The sequence below is a fragment of the Corylus avellana genome, chromosome 8, assembly GCF_965113065.1.
Source record: "Corylus avellana chromosome 8, dhCorAvel1.hap1.2, whole genome shotgun sequence".
Lineage (NCBI taxonomy): Eukaryota > Viridiplantae > Streptophyta > Magnoliopsida > Fagales > Betulaceae > Corylus > Corylus avellana.
The window spans coordinates 14,117,887-14,134,186 of NC_142497.1; the positions used below are offsets into that span (position 1 = coordinate 14,117,887).

General features: G+C 35.2%; 1 protein-coding gene across 1 annotated transcript; it reads left to right on the top strand.

Moving 5' to 3' along the window:
* Positions 1-14,530: 14,530 nt before the first annotated feature.
* LOC132164199 (lysM domain receptor-like kinase 3) lies at positions 14,531-16,028 on the top strand. Its single transcript, XM_059574636.2, has one exon. It carries the CDS (start codon positions 14,625-14,627, stop codon positions 15,909-15,911), a length of 1,287 nt encoding a protein of 428 aa, XP_059430619.2. The 5' UTR covers positions 14,531-14,624; the 3' UTR covers positions 15,912-16,028.
* Positions 16,029-16,300: the final 272 nt, after the last annotated feature.

Below are 16,300 nucleotides of genomic sequence, written 5' to 3' on the forward strand. Positions count from 1 at the left end.
TGTCTCTATTCAAAAGCATTTAAAGGAACGGGCTGATTCTTAGAGCACTCCTCTCCAATTGTCCCCTCCTCCTCATGGGTCTTTTAAAGTGAATTTTGACGTTGTTGTTCGTCCTAACTTCAGTGTAGCTTCTGTAGTTCTAAGTAGTGATTATGGTTGGATTTTGGTTGCCCGTACCCAGCAATTACCCCCCCCCCCCCCCCTCTGAAACTTCTTTTGGTGAGGCCTTTGCCGCCTTGTTTGCTGTCCGCTTGGCAGCTTCTTATAGTTGTCCCTCTATTATGGTGGAAGGCAACTCCCTCCTCACTATCTTGGCCATCAACCAAGGTCACCTCTTCTCGGATTGGCCTTGTCCTCCTATGATTGCCGACTGTCGCCAGCAGCTCTCCTTGTTCAGTTCTTGGACTGCTTCAAAGATATCTAGATGTGCTAATTCCCGGGCACACTCGGTTGCAAAATGGGCCGCTTCCCACTTAGTGTTTGGAAGCATTCTCGATAACTCACATTTCCTTTCAGCTTTAAGAATTAAGAGTGGCAAAGACCCTCCTTTGTAATTTGTTTTTATGTTTTTTGCTTGTCCCCCTTTCCTTTTCCCGAAGTTGAATAGAAAAAAAAAAAAAAAACAAAATTCACACACACCGGGTGTATTGTCAAAGTAGAGTCAACAAAGGTAGGGTGGACTATCCATGCACGGCTTACCATAACAATTGAATGGGTGAATAAAAGTCAAAGAGACAAAAAAAAAAAAAAAAAAGGTCAAATGCCCCCAAAAAGTCTGAGGCCATAAAACCACGCCGACAACTATTAATGTACAAATTTAATTGTACTCGCAAGCACACGAGTCGTGTGCAGTAAAGTGTGTATGCAAGTGCGAGGTCAAATCCACAGGGAGTCGTGTTTGTAAAAATCAATTTTTTTTTTATTTAAACCAATTTTATCTTAACCTAGTTGATGTGGTATTTTTGTGACCAAAAATATCAATTATAAAAATAACCACTCGCAATAGGACGAATCTTTGTAGGATACGGCTATAGAGAGGGTGTCGAAGCTCAAGGACTGCAGGGGTTTTATTATCAAAATTTGAAAGATCAAAGTTAACTTAATTAAAAGGGGTTTTGATTTGATTTGCTTAAAAACTAAAGTGCATGAAAATAAAAGAGATTTAAAATAAGAGAGAGAGAGTAGGGTATTGACTTCACCTCTATCCGCACAACAATGGTTAATCATAATTAATCCCATAAATTCATTCTATGCATGTTATAAATAAACAAGAAACTACCTTATTAAAGAATAAGCATAATCTATCTTCGGTTGGCACGGATCGTCCACCTAACCACTAAGACGCGGTACGACCCGTCTTCCCTAGGTATAAATTATCAAATTCTATAACAGGATACATACAATCAATGAATAAGTGTAACCCATCTTCGGTTGGCACGAACTGTCTACCTAAATTACACTAAACTAGGGTGTAGTACAATCCGTCTTCCCTAGGCATGGCCTATCAAATCCTATTGATCATATGTCAATTAAACCCATTGTATAACCATCATCCTCATAATCACAGAAAACAAGAATGATTTGAGATCAATAAAAGTAAAATACTTTCTAAGACAAGAGAAGAATTTCACAAATATTGATTTTGGAATTTAAGAGCAATTGCATTTAATAATTAAGAACATAAATCAATTGTAGCAATCCTCATAATTATACAATCAACATGCATAAATTGAAAATCTAGAAATTAAATACAATCAAACCATTGTGCTTGGAAAGGGCTACATCAATACCCCACGAAGGGGTTTAGCCGCTCATGATCTCCTAAGCTCCAAAGACAATTTACTGAATTTTGCTCTAAGAGGCGGTGTGTTTTTTCTCAATGCATAGAGGCCTATTTATAGGGCTTAGGAGAGTCCTAGAAGCCCTAGGAATCCTATCAATTTCGGAGATTTAAGTCCAAGTCCAATTATGATAAAGAAAACCTAAGTCCAAATCGGAATAGGATTCGCCCAGAATTGCGTTTCTATCTTACGGGACAATTTTGGCAATGCGGCGCTCCGAATTAGGAAAATTCTATTTCACAATGATTTGTAGAAATTTGAGTTACCTTTCCAGTGCCGCTTGAATCACCTCAATCGGATATTTGAGCTGAAAGTTATGGCCAAAATACCAAGACGTATGCAGAATCCAAAATTGAATCCAATCCGATTTTGACTCCAATTTGAGAAATTCCGAATTAATCATTTTCTTTATTTGATTTAAACTTAACCATGATTGGTTAAGTTTAACCATATCTTCTAGGTCTTCTCAAAGTGTGCTTTTAAGCCCAAAATCAATGGAATTAATTGCATCTTGATTTATATCCTGAAAACACAAAAACAAAACAAAATCAAACAAATAACAATGCTAAGGAATTAACATATGTAAATTAAGGGGCTTGAATGTGCAACATTCGACGCTTATCACTAGTTCCAAATTTCGTATTTCTATCGTGCAAAAAAAAAAATATATAAACTAAACTAAATAATTTGAAAACAATTAATGGGAAAAGTACTAAGGTTATCCGAATCCGCCTCACCAAATCAAACAACATGTTCTTGCATTTTATGCATACAATAGACAACCAAAAAGTTTATACATTGTTCAAAAGTCGTAAACATGCATGTTAAATCATTTGATGAATCCATCCGTTAAAAGAATCACAACGAATATTTAATTGAGATCAAATCATCCACTCTATCCATAGATCACAATGGATATTAGTCTTAATCCAATCATTCGATGTCCCCCAAGATGAAACACCACGAATATAAAATTTAGCATGAATAAAAGAACAACATTCAATCAAATGAAATTAATCAAACAATTGAATTGACTTTGAACAACAATTTAATTAAAAATCACATTGTATACATAAAACGACAATAACATGAATGTTTATCAATGACGAGGCTTCATCTTCAACCTTAGTTGAAGATTTAGCCTCTCATGACAAAAAAAAAAAAAAAATCATAAAGAAACTAAATTAACTTCATGAAAATCAAATACTTACAAAAGAATTCGAGTTCAAAGTGACAAAATGCCTAGAAAACACGAAAATGACAAAGAACAGCGCCCCTGGCGCACCTCCGTACGTTTACAATGGAAAAAAAATTATATTTATAAGCTAATTTTATGGTTTCAGCACTGCCAAGTCGGCTAAGTGCGCTCGATCGCACTCGTGCAACATGTCTTCTGCTACGTAGGGTGTGAGTGCACTCGAGTGTACTTCCAGTCGGAATTAGCCTACTCTTGTGAAATATGACTTTCTAGATCTTTGAGTTAGCTTTCCAATGACACCAAGATTGCTTCAATCCGAGCTATACAACTCTAGATATGGCTTTTTTAGTGAGATTCGTCGGATGCGAATCTTCGCTCGATCCCAATTTGCTGCCAATACTCCATGAAGTGTATTAAGCCCCAGAATTAATGGAATGAGTTGCAAATTTCACCCTAAAGCCGCATTTTTCTTTTAACAACCTGCAAATCACTAAAACACCAAAACTAACCAAAACATCAGAACCTAATAAAGCTCAAAGGCTTAGCAAATGTAAATTAAGGAGTCCAAATATTCAATATTTGACACTCATCAACTAGCTTCGTACATATGGGATAAATGCGCCGGGATATGATACCCATTGTGGCGATGATGATGAAAGTGAGGATAAGGACATTTTATTGTGAGATGGATATGAAAATTATTATTATAATTGCTTATAACAATTTTTTAAATACTCATGTTAGAAATGTGTTGAGTGAGATTTAATGTTATAGTTGGGAATAATTTCATTTGGCCGATTAAATTTTGGGCCTCAAGGCCAATGACAAGCGTATAGAGCTATCAATTTAGTGAGACACAATTCGAGTTCAAGTGAGATTCTATTGGAAGAATTTGATCTAACAATCCTATTCCAAGTTGAATTCGAATAGGAGTTCGGATCTAATTTAAACTCTCATGACTTCAAAATCGATAAAAAAACTATTTATAAAATCATAATTGAAATTAATATCTTATTCTTTAATAGGATGAATAAATAAAGTAAATTTCTAAGTGAGGATATCTGACAATGACGTTTATACTCCTGACTTTTTTATAAAATTTCAATTTTATGCTTAATTTCAAATTAAAAATTTTAAAAAAACTCGTGGGTCACCTTGTAACCTTTTTTTCTAATTTTTTATTTTTTAATAAAAAGAAAATTGACGGGTAATTTTGTCTTTTTTAAAGTTTTAACCGCAAAAATTGACAAATGGGTCCAAAGTGATAGAAATTGAAATTTCAGGAGTCTAAACTGAGAGATTTATAAGTTTGAGGGGAATATGTTAAAAGGAATGATAGTTTAAGGGTCCAAAGTAAAGTTTTCCTATTATTTTATTTGTTGACATAGCAATCGTGGACCAGAAAGATTAAGAGAAACCAAGTCAATAAAGATATGAGGAGCAATATTTTCTACAAGTCACTTGCTTTATGAATACGGTGACTTTTAAAATTATTATTTGATTAAAATTTAATAATGATCAATTACGAGTTTAATGGTGCTTTTAGAAGTTATGCCATTTTTAGAATGACACAAGAGTGACTTTAGTATTACTAAGAGATGAGAGACCATTGAACACAAAAACCTTAAACCTATTTGATATTTAAACCAAATGCACACTTGAGAATTGCATTAAAAATAAGATAAATGCATGTAAAATTCACCTCAAGATGCAATCCCCAGCATCAAACCTATCAAAGAAAAGTAGAAACTGTTGGGTCATGAATCGGCCACATTAAGCCCAACAAATATTTACTCGGCCCACAATACAAACTCGGTTACTTATACCCATTCCTTAGCAACGACACCATAAAACTTGTGAAATTTTACCATACTCGCAAATGCACGAATTGTTTTGCAATATAGTGTTGTAAGTGCGAGGTCGAACCCACAGGGACTTATGTTTATGAAAACCAAATATATCTAAACTAAAATGTTAACCTAGTTCCACAAGATGAGTGATTTTTGACAATAAAATAGAAGGCATAAACATAGACAAGGTAAAATTTAATGGAAATTATAAAATGACAAAGTGGAATTTATCAAATAGCAAAGTATTAAGGTTTTTGGAATTTACACCCACCTAATCATAACAACACATCCTCATGATTATCAATACTTTCAAATTTTCTCTACATAACATTCTTGGTTTTCAGCTTAAATGATATTCAACTCGGTACTAAGGTTAAGCTTGGTAAATGATATTCAGCTTAAAGATCGGTAAACCGAGGAATACTTGTCACTTAATCGAGACTCGGTAAACCGAACAACGTACACACTCCCAAAGAATACTCGGGAAACATCATCTACTTATGTGGCGTTCTCCTACGATTCACCGAGTCAATATATGACATATAGATCCTCGGGTGAACCACTATGCCAAGTGGACAACTATTATGTAATTCCTATAAAAGGAAGGTCCCATTTCAATTCTCTCTCACTTACAGTCTTTACACTACAAAAAAAAAAAAGGCCATTTTTTGACGTGGCAAATAATACCTATTTTTCGCCACGTCAGTAAATGTTGACGTGCCAAAACTAGCACGTCAACAAATTTTTTTTTGACGTGCCAAAAGTGGCACGTCAACATTTACTGACGTGTTGATATTGACACGTCGGTATTTACTAACGTGTCAAATATTGACATGTTAGTAAATTTTTTATTCAATTTAATTTTAAAATATTTTATTTAAATAACTTAATAATTTTATATTTACTGACGTGTCAAAGTGACATGTCATTAAATACTGACGCCTCAAAGTGACACGTCAATAGATTTCAGACGTGTCACTTTGACACGTCATTAAATGCTGACGTGTTAAAGTGACATGTCAATAAATTTATGACGTGTCACTTTGACACGTTAGTGTATATATATATATATATATATATATATATATATATATATATATATGATTTGGTTTATTTATACTATATTTATAAATAATATATAAAATGATCCCAACATTATCAGGTTTAATATTGTACAATATGATCGATCCCAACATTCAATAAAATTAATTTCTACAAAACAAACACTTAATTTACTTCCCCTTTATAACACTGGTACGTACCCCATTTCAATATTAAAAAATATAAGATAATTAATTTCTGACTGTTAGCCATGCATACAAGAAAGCGCGCATGCTTTAATATATAGCAAAACCAAAAGGGTATATATATATATATATATATATATATATATATATATATATAAAACATTTTTCTCGTTCATTTGGAATCGCATTAAAATAATTAAAGTAACATTAGTCATATTCAAGTTTTGACATATATATAATATAAACCATGCACGTTATATATCATTTAGGTTTGAACCATGCACATTAAAATTAATAGTACAGTTGTTGGTAAGATTGCACTCTCTTCACACCAACCTTATCAACCGTTAATACTATTTGTTTATTCAAGTTATATTTGTTTATTTGTATGTCGTAATTTCGATTTTTTTTTCCCTTGTCTTGTTCTCATCTTAAGTTTACATGTCTATATATGCATGTATATATTTGCAGATGTAAACATGTTATCATTTTTTTTTTTTTTGACATGTCCGCACAAGAGGGGGGGAGGGGGATTCGAACTAGTGACCTCCACTTCATTAAGTGTGGTCCTAGCCGATTGAGCTACCTCTTGGGGACAAACATGTTATCATTTGATATATTTAAAAATATATGTATGTCCTATTTTATCTGCAGGCCGAACGTTTGGGCTGTCATCCTACTCATGCACAAAATTATGTCCGTACACACACGAAGATGGACGGTACATATCCGAATGATATTGTGAAGGAGAGATGTGTAAACTACTCACCTTTCATAAGTTGTTTTGCTTATATATTTGATAAATTATTTGAGATTAACAGTTGTATGACCCACTGACTCAATAATTAATGTGACATACAGGAAAGGATGAAGGAGCTTATACCCACCGACCCTGCAGCATCGTCTAGCATCACAGAGGGAACAGTCAGGTGGGCGCCAAACGACGCATTCGCACAGGCGATTGGAAATAAGCCTGAGTATGCCGGTAGGGTTCGGATGGCTGGACCAAATATTCTGCCTGTGCGGGAGACCATACACTCATACTATACACCGTCACAGGCACGGTCAGAAAACGCCAGGCACTCCACGATATCACAAGAAGCACTTGATAGAGCACTTGAGGCAGAGAGGGCAAAGCACAAGGAAGAGATAGATGCCTTGTTGGCCGAGAACAATGCGCAGGTAGCTCAGCAAGTGGCGGAGCAGATGGCTGAGAACAATGCGCGGGTAGCTCAACAGGTAGCTCAACAGGTGGTTGAACGTCAAGCAATGTTTGACGCCCGTTTACTCCAAATCGAGGAAATGATGCGGTTTAACATCGCACCAGACAGAGCTTCCCCACCCTTTGCGATGGTGCGATCGTCAGTCGACATTGGATCAAATAATGATTTTTTTTTAATAGTCAATTTAGGTTTAAAACTGTTCATATATATATATGTGTGTGTGTGTGTGTGTGTGTGAACTTCTAAATTTAGAGTTTTGATATGTTGTAGTCATTCTCATTAATTAATGATGTTGTAAATCCTGTTGAATTTTTGGTTTATATATCATAGTTGGTTTGGTGATGGATGTGGGTTAGAGCTTTGCATTTGAAGTGTTTATTGGTATTATAAGATGAACCACTATGGTCCTTGTAGAGTATTAAGAATCTAGTGTATGTGATTGTGTGAGAGTATGAAACAATCAAGTCTACACTAGATGAATATCATAATTTTAAGTAGTTAATATAACCTGATTTGAATATATATAAACTCCTATGTATTAATCTCCTCAACAAATTAAAATATTACGGGAAGATTATCAAAATGCTACATGCATTATATTTATATTTCAAATTGTTGGCTTTAATTTGGTCTAGTATGAAATAGTGTTGGTTGAGATAATTATTTAGAGTTATTCATGGGCGTATAAATGGATATAACTACATGGCACAAAGCAATACATGCATATCAATATCATCAAGAACAGTTGTTCAGAAACTTAATTTTGTAACTCTAAATATAAATAGATATAAATGCACTCAATTCTAAAGATGGTGCTTTTCCTTTTTGTTTATCATCTCTTCCATTGAGCCCCCAACATTAATAACCTATATGGAAGCTCTATAATTGCAATGGAAAAAAGAAAAAGTTCCTATGTCTCACATAATTGCCATGGCAAAAACGAAGTTCATCTTCTCATGTCTATATATTATTGATTGCTCTGTGACCATATATATATATATTGACTTAATTTTTTTTTTTATATGAATTTTCTGCTAACTTCAATGTTTTACCTATTTTTGTTATATCATTTACTGTGGAAGAATCAACAACTGAGTTGGGTGAATATTCGGGCATTTTTCTTTCACTTTACATCGTGACGTTGCTCAATGATTGTTTGTATTATCATTTGCAGCTATTGGATTTTATTTGTTTGGTTATTTGAATTATCGGTGAATATTGTTTGGTGATTGTTTGTTTTATCATTTGCAGGTAATGGACATCGTGGAGAGGCTGCTATCGATGTCAATGATCAACATTGAACGTCTGGTTGGCTATTCATACTTGTATATAAGTTACTTTGTTAATGTAATTGTATTTGTGATAGTTTTATTGATGATAACAGAGATAATTAAATTAGTGTATATTATGTTATTTGTGGTTGGCCATTTGCACTTGGTATATATGCTATTTTTTGTGTCTTGAAGTTAGTTTTGGTGGATAGTTTGTGATTGATGTTAATGGATATGATGTATGTTATTTGATGGAAAAATTGTAAGATATGACTTGTGATTGATGGAAAAATTGTATATTATCAGGTTAATTGTAATATAAAATTCGGGTATAGTCCTGAAAAAATTCACAAAAAATATAGGGGGGAAGGAAAAATTTTTTTTAAAACTAACCAAAATTTCTGACGTGTCAAAAAATGGCACGTCAGAAATTCCTGACGTGTCAATTTTTGACACGCAAGGAAAATTGTTTGATGTGTTAAATCCAACACGTCAAAATTTTCTGACGTGTTATATCCAACACGTCAGAAATTTTTCATTCCTAACACCCACAATCTTGACGCCTGAAACACGTCAAAACCAGTGCATCAGAAGGATTTTCTGACGTGTCAGACCACCTGACACGTCAGAAATTGTGAGTCAGCAAAAAATGATTTTTTTGTAGTGTTAAGCTCATACTTTTTTCCAAACACAGTGACTAACTTAAACATTGAAGTTATTTCCTGCCAGCAAATTTTTCAATTTCCATCCGAAGAGTTATAATATTGGTTTATTGTTTTCCGTGAGAAATTTGTTTGTTTGAGTGGTGGCACTTAGACGAATTTTCTCTCAATGAACTGAACGAAAATAATGCATGCTTGTCTTTCTCGTATATATTCGGAGATGTACTGCAACCATGGATTTGGAAATTTCATGACTTCACGATCACTTTTCAAACGTTGATCAGCTAATGCATGATTCCTATATATATATTTGCAAGTCAAATTTAATCCCATTATTTTCTAAGATTTTCTTAGCATATTCTGCATGGTTGTGTTTATTTGCTGCTGTTAGGGTTATTGCTGGTCGTGATATTGCTGTTTAATTGGGTTAAAAAATAAAGAAAGATCAAAATAAATAAGAATATAATATATTGAAATCAATGAAATGATATAGAAAAATTAATAATAATAATAATAATAAGATAGAGAATGCATTTGAAAAATTACACAAAATAAGTTATTGTTAAAATATTAAAAAAAATATGTAAAATATGACACTTATCATTTATTAGAATATGTTGTTTGAAGTAAATTTCTGTTATTTGGCTTTAAAAAAAAAATTACTTTAATAAACTATTTTAGATAGAAATTTAAAAAAATAATTTTGGATCCGGTAAATAATTAGGATGCATTTACCAGCAAATCTATGTCAAATTAACTGTCAATGGCAGCTTTTTAAAAAGAAAAAGAAAAAGAAAAACGCACCTACATAATTGATAAGACCCTCAACAAACAAAAAGAAAGGCAGGCGGGATTCTTCAACCTATTGAAACCCACGCACGTAATCGTGTCAGGAAGCTTTTTTCGTCCAGCCAATCGAGAGGGTTATAGAACAAGAATGTTTTGCAACGAGATGACAGGCATCTTCAGTGTGGTTCAAATGATAAAAAAATATTAGTTACTTGCATGCAGAGACCGAGGGAGAGAAAGTGGGGCCGGTACCCCCTTCCTAAAAAAAATATTTTAAGAGGTAAAAATAAAATTATACTGGAACTCCCCAAAATAAATTAATAGGTCCCAATACTTTTAACTTTCTTCTACGGGTTGGTTCTTACTTTTTAGGTTCATTCTAGAGTTTTCTTTTGATTAATTTTTCTATTGTTTGGCATTAAAACTTGGTTAAGAATCTGAAAAGTTAATTTTTTTTTTCTTCATAGATTGGTTGTCGGCTTGAAAACTGGGAAATTCCTGTTGCTAATTGAAAATTTAATTGTATTTTGTTGTTATTTTCTTTATGTTTGTATGTAAATCTTGAATCTTTTCTCCGTGAGGATTTTTGGTTCTTGATTTACTATGGCCGTATGAGAATTTTTGATGGGTTTTTAAAACTAATGCTATTGAGAAATCTCTAGTTTCTCTTTAAGTTTTTGTTCCACCCATTGAATTTCAAGTTTGAAATCATAATGATTTAGGAAATTTTTAATTAGGTCCGAATTTGGGGGAATTTTAGTAGGAAGCTAAATTCCTAAAATTAACTAGGGGCTTTTGTGTATAGTGGATTTCTATGCATGATTTAAGATCTAGGTTGTTAGATTAATGGGTTTAAAGTTTTAATTTCACTATTGTTTATAGTATGAACATAAACCCTAATGTGTATAGTATGAATTAAATTAGGGCTTTTGGTATGTGAACACTAGGATTGCTAATTGGATGTGTTAATTACATTTAAAACGTTAATTAACCCTAGACTTTCATGAGTTCAATGAAAATTAATGCCCATGGGGTTTAGGTTCTAATATGTCATATTATAATCATATTGATTATTGTATGTGAATATGAATATTATAAATTTGGGGTAAGTTGCTAGATCAATGGAATAGGAAGAGAATAATAATTATAGGGTTAAAGTGTAATGTTTAACTTAGAATCTATGTGATGATTATGTTATTCATGTGAGTTAATTTGTTCATTGTTAACCTACACATATTTTTTCTTTATTTTCTAAAGATTCAAAATGATCATGTAAATTTATTTGTAGATGATGAGAAAGTAAAATACAATACTTGACTATTTCAAAAGAAAAAATGCACAAAGTTTATTGGAGTTTGATCTGGATTGTGCATCACTTATGAGAATATCATGTTAATCAACGAGATACAAAATAATTCAACGTAGGTCGCATTTTTTGAGGTTAGTACTCTAAGCTCAATTCCTAATCTAAGTGATCTTGTAATTTGGATATTATGATTATTAAATATTGAGAATATTATTTGTTAGAATTTAAACATTTAATTGGAGAGTATGACACAATTCTAAGCTCAATTTCGCATTGTATTTTAAGTACCAGTGATTAGAAAAAGAAGGAAAAAAAAAAAAAAAAGTACGAGTTCATTACACGCTGCAAAAAAAAAAAAAAAAAAAAAATTGCTTTGGTCTTCTCCCATAAAACTTCCTGTCCATGCTTGCATGCATGCTTTATTAACATATTTTTTATTTTCTATTCGTAAAATTTTAAATATCTATTTAAATTTTATGTTCTTTTATGAATTTGTCTCCCTTAAATTAATTGTTTCCCCTAAAACTAAAAGATATCTTTAAATACTACATTCTCTTTCGGTGGATGTCTTTAAAACTAAAAGAAAGAAAGAACCGAAAGAAGTCTACGAAAATAAGGCCTCCGGGCTTGGCTTTAGAGTTACTTAACGACGCCGTATTTCCGTAGACTTTGGCTAAAGCTAACTTCGACACCAACACCACAACCACCCACGGACCCACCACTTCGAACAACAAACAAAATCCCAAGATGTCCCCTTCGCTTTTTTCTTTTTTAGTTGTTGGTTTAGGTTTTCTTAATTTTATTTTTATTTTTTTTATTTTTCCAATGCCATTTGGCTCTATCAAGTATCATGTTCTTATATATATGAAGTACTTCTAATGGAAGCGTTTTTTAAATACGCTGTTAAGATGTTATTATCATGGGTTTGGATAGTTGGGATTGATACACGTGTCCGGGCCAAATTTTATTATTATATGATTAGGATTAGCGTAAATAATAATTAAGGATTTGTTTATAGATAAGGGTGGGTTTTGTTTTGTTTTGCTTAAGCTATTTGCTTTCGGGCTGGTTCTCTCGATTCCTCTATGCATAGAAAATTATGTGCATTGTGGATTAGAGTTTAAGTCCACGGCGTGTCGCTTTTCTTTCCTTTGTTTATAATAAACAAATTATGTTTAAAGTTGGTTTGTATTTTGTAGGTACGTTTGGACTTTGGCTCCATAAAAAACTTGTTAATGTTAAGGAGCACTAGCGGTTTTATGTTTTTAGCTAATTAGGTCTATTTAAAGTTTAAAATTTAAATATATTTTTAAAATTTTACGAATAAAAAAAAATAATAAAAAAAAAGGGGGAATCGGGTATGGGGGTGGCCGAACCACCTCCAGGGCCTTGGGGGTGGTCCGGCCACCCCCAAAAGGTCAAAAAATAATAATAATAACGAGAATGGGTTTTTGGCCTTGGGGGTGGACAGACCACCCCCAAGGGCCTGGGGGTGGTTCGGCCACTTCCATATCGGCCGTATGGGGTGGCCGAAACCACCCCCAGGCCCTTAAGGTTGGTCCGACCACCCCCAAAACACCCAATCCCTTTTTTTTTTTTTTTTTTTTTAGCCTTTTGAGGGTGGCCGGGCCACCCCCTTGGCCATGAGGGTGGTTCCTCCACCACCATACCGGCCATGGGGGTGGCTCCAATCATCCCCTTGGCCAAAACGGGGTGGTCTGGCCAACCCATTTTGGCCAAGGGGTGATTGGAGCCACCCCTCTGTTTTTTCTTTTTCTTCTTCTTTTCTTTTTTTAATAGTTTTATTTTTTTAGTATTTTTCTTTTTCCTTTTTATTTTTTTTTTAAATATATATAATTTTGTCTAGCACAAAATGGCATCGTTTTTGGCTGGGGGTGGGTGCTGTAGTTGTGGACAATTTCGAAATTTCAACTGGCTGATTGAGGGTATAATGGGCATAAAAAGTCAAACCGTTTAAGTTTAACATTGAAAACTAACAGAGAGGTCCAAAGTGAGAGCAAATTAAATTCAGGAGTCAAAAGTGAGAGATTTAAAAGTTGAGGGGGGGGGAGGGGGTTTGTCAAATCGGCTGTAAGTTCAGGGGAGCAAACTAAAATTTCTCCAAAAAATTATAAAGGGTTAACCTACGAGTCAACCCTTGTAACATGTTTATTAAAAGAGTCATAAATTTGTTTAGGATTCAAACCTGTTTAACCTAAACTCTAATATTAAAATTACGTATTGTGTTCGTATGGAGTTCGCGGATCATGGGTTAAATTGCCAACCCTAACCTTGACCCCTTTCTTGTTCCTGAATGTAACTAAGAAAAAAGAAAAAAGAAAAAAAAAAAAAAAAACATATAACCAAGACTCTCTCAACTATCAATGTTGTAAATTGACAAGAAATCAGTGGATCATCCACTTTACCATTTCCTTTTTTTTAGCTTAATCTATTAAATTAAGGCTCCGTTTGCTAAACGATTTTGATTCGTTATTATTCATCTCACTTTTTTATTTTTTTAACATTATTACTTTTTACATCATATCAATTACTTTTTATTACTATTTAAATAAAAAAAATCACTATAAAATAAAAAAAAATTAATTTTTCATACCAAAAATTTTTACTTTTAAATTATTATTATTATTTTTTTAACATAAATCAATTTTGAGTCGGAAAACATTGTTTGAATTCAATTCACGCGCACAGGGTTTAGTGCCAAAGTAGAGTCAATAAAGGTCAGGTGGACTATCCATGCACTGCTAACCATAACGCGCACAGGGTTTAGTGCCAAAGTAGAGTCAATAAAGGTAAGGTGGACTATCCATGCATTGCTAACCATAACAGTTGAATGGGCGAATAAAAGTCAAAAGAAAAAAAAAAAAGCAAATGCCCCAAAACGTCGAGAAATGCTCTTTTTCATTCTCTTCACCTTCTCCTCACCATCTCCTCCCTCTTGTATTTTTTTATTTTTTATTTTTATTTTGAAAAAGTCAAGATGTTAAAAGAAGAAAAATGATGAAGAGATAGTGGGGAAGAATGTGTTGTAGCAACTCTCCAAAACGTCTGAGGCTACAAAACCACGTTGGCAACTACCTTCGTACATATGTAGAGATGATGGGAAGATGGTGAGTAGAATGCATTGTAACACTCCTCTATGGGATAAATGCGCCAAGATATGATACCCGTTATGGCGGAGATGATGAAAGTGAGGATAAGGGGACATGTTATAGTGAGATGGATGTGAAAATTATTATTATAACTGCCCACAACAATTTTTTAAATACTCATCTAAGAATGTATAAATTTTGGGCCTCCTCCTCCTCCGACCCTCCCACCTCCAACATCACCAGCGGTTCACTCTACTCCACCGGAACCGGAACCTCCACCTCCAGCCGCACCTCCCTTTCCAGCCTCCGCCAGTCGCTCCCCGAGAACCCCCACATCTACGACTACTCCGAGCTCTGCTCCGCCACCAACAACTTCCTCGCCAGAACCTACACCTCCACCTCCTCCACCCGCTCCTGGCGCTGCACTCTCCGGGGCAAAGACGCTATCATTTTCCAGCGCAAGTTCCGCCGCAAGATCCAGATGCACCAGCTCAAGCAACTCCTTGCTGTTATCTGCCGTAGCCACCACCTCAGCCTGGTGAAGCTCCTCGGCGCTTCCATCTCCGGCGACCACATTTTCCTCGTCTACGACTTCGTTGATGGTGCAAACCTAGCGACCTGTTTGCGGAACCCCAGGAACCCCAACTTCTCGGTGCTCTCCGCGTGGATGTCCAGAATGAAAATCGCCACGGATTTGGCGCACGGCCTGGACTACATTCACAACAGCACCGGCCTGAACATGAGCTTAGTGCACAACCACATTAAAAGCAGCAGCATCCTGGTCACCGAGCCTTCCTTCAACGCCAAGATTTGCCACTTCGGCAACGCTCAACTCTGCGGCGAGATCGACGAAAACGGAGCTCCTGAAGATTCTGCTCCGGGCGGTTCGAGTCCGAGATACAAGGGCGAAATTCAAGAGGTATCCGAAACGACGCCGTCGAAATTGAGGCGGTCGGACAGTCGAAAATTGCAATTCGAAGGTGTGAAGGGGTACATGTCCCCGGAATTTCAATCAACGGGCGTGGCAACGCAAAAGAGCGACGTCTACGCGTTTGGTGTCGTAATCTTGGAGCTCCTGTCCGGAGAGGAGCCTTTCAAGTACAAATACGATAAGGCCAAGGGTGACCTCGTTCGGACCACGGTGATCGAGGCAGCGAGAGCAGCAATTGACGGCGACGGCGACGATGGGGGGCTCAGAAGGTGGGTGGATCGAAAGTTGAAGGACTCGTTTCCGGTGGAGGTGGCAGGGAAGCTGACACGCCTAGCGCTGGATTGCGTACACGTGGAGCCTGATATGCGGCCCAACATGGGACGCGTGGCGGGGAAGATTTCTAAGCTTTATTTGGAGTCCAGGATTTGGTCCGACAGTGTCAAAATGCCAACCGATATTTCGGTCTCTTTGGCACCCAGATGACAAGAAATCTAAAATATTGGTTTATTGTTTTCCGTGAGAAATTTGTTTGTTTGAGTGGGACACAACAAGTGGATGGGCAATGTTTTATTTAACAAATTTAAACAAAGATTACGATTGTGACGCAGCTAATTATATTTCCACGATTCCAAAGTTGACTGCTCTAGCCTCCACTAGCTGTCGCAATTTGGTGTGGTAAACATACACATATGGGATAAATGCGCAGCGATATGATACCCGTTATGGCGGTGATGATTAAAGTGAGGATAGGGACACGTTATGGTGAGATGGATATGAAAATTATTATTATAATTGCCCGCAACAATTTTTTAAATACTCATGTTAGAATGTGTTGATTGACATGTGATATTATAGTTGGGAATAATTTCATT

Bases quoted from the DNA above. Each gene is read 5' to 3' on its own strand.
- LOC132164199 (XM_059574636.2), top strand. From the start codon at position 14,625: ATGGATGTGAAAATTATTATTATAACTGCCCACAACAATTTTTTAAAT.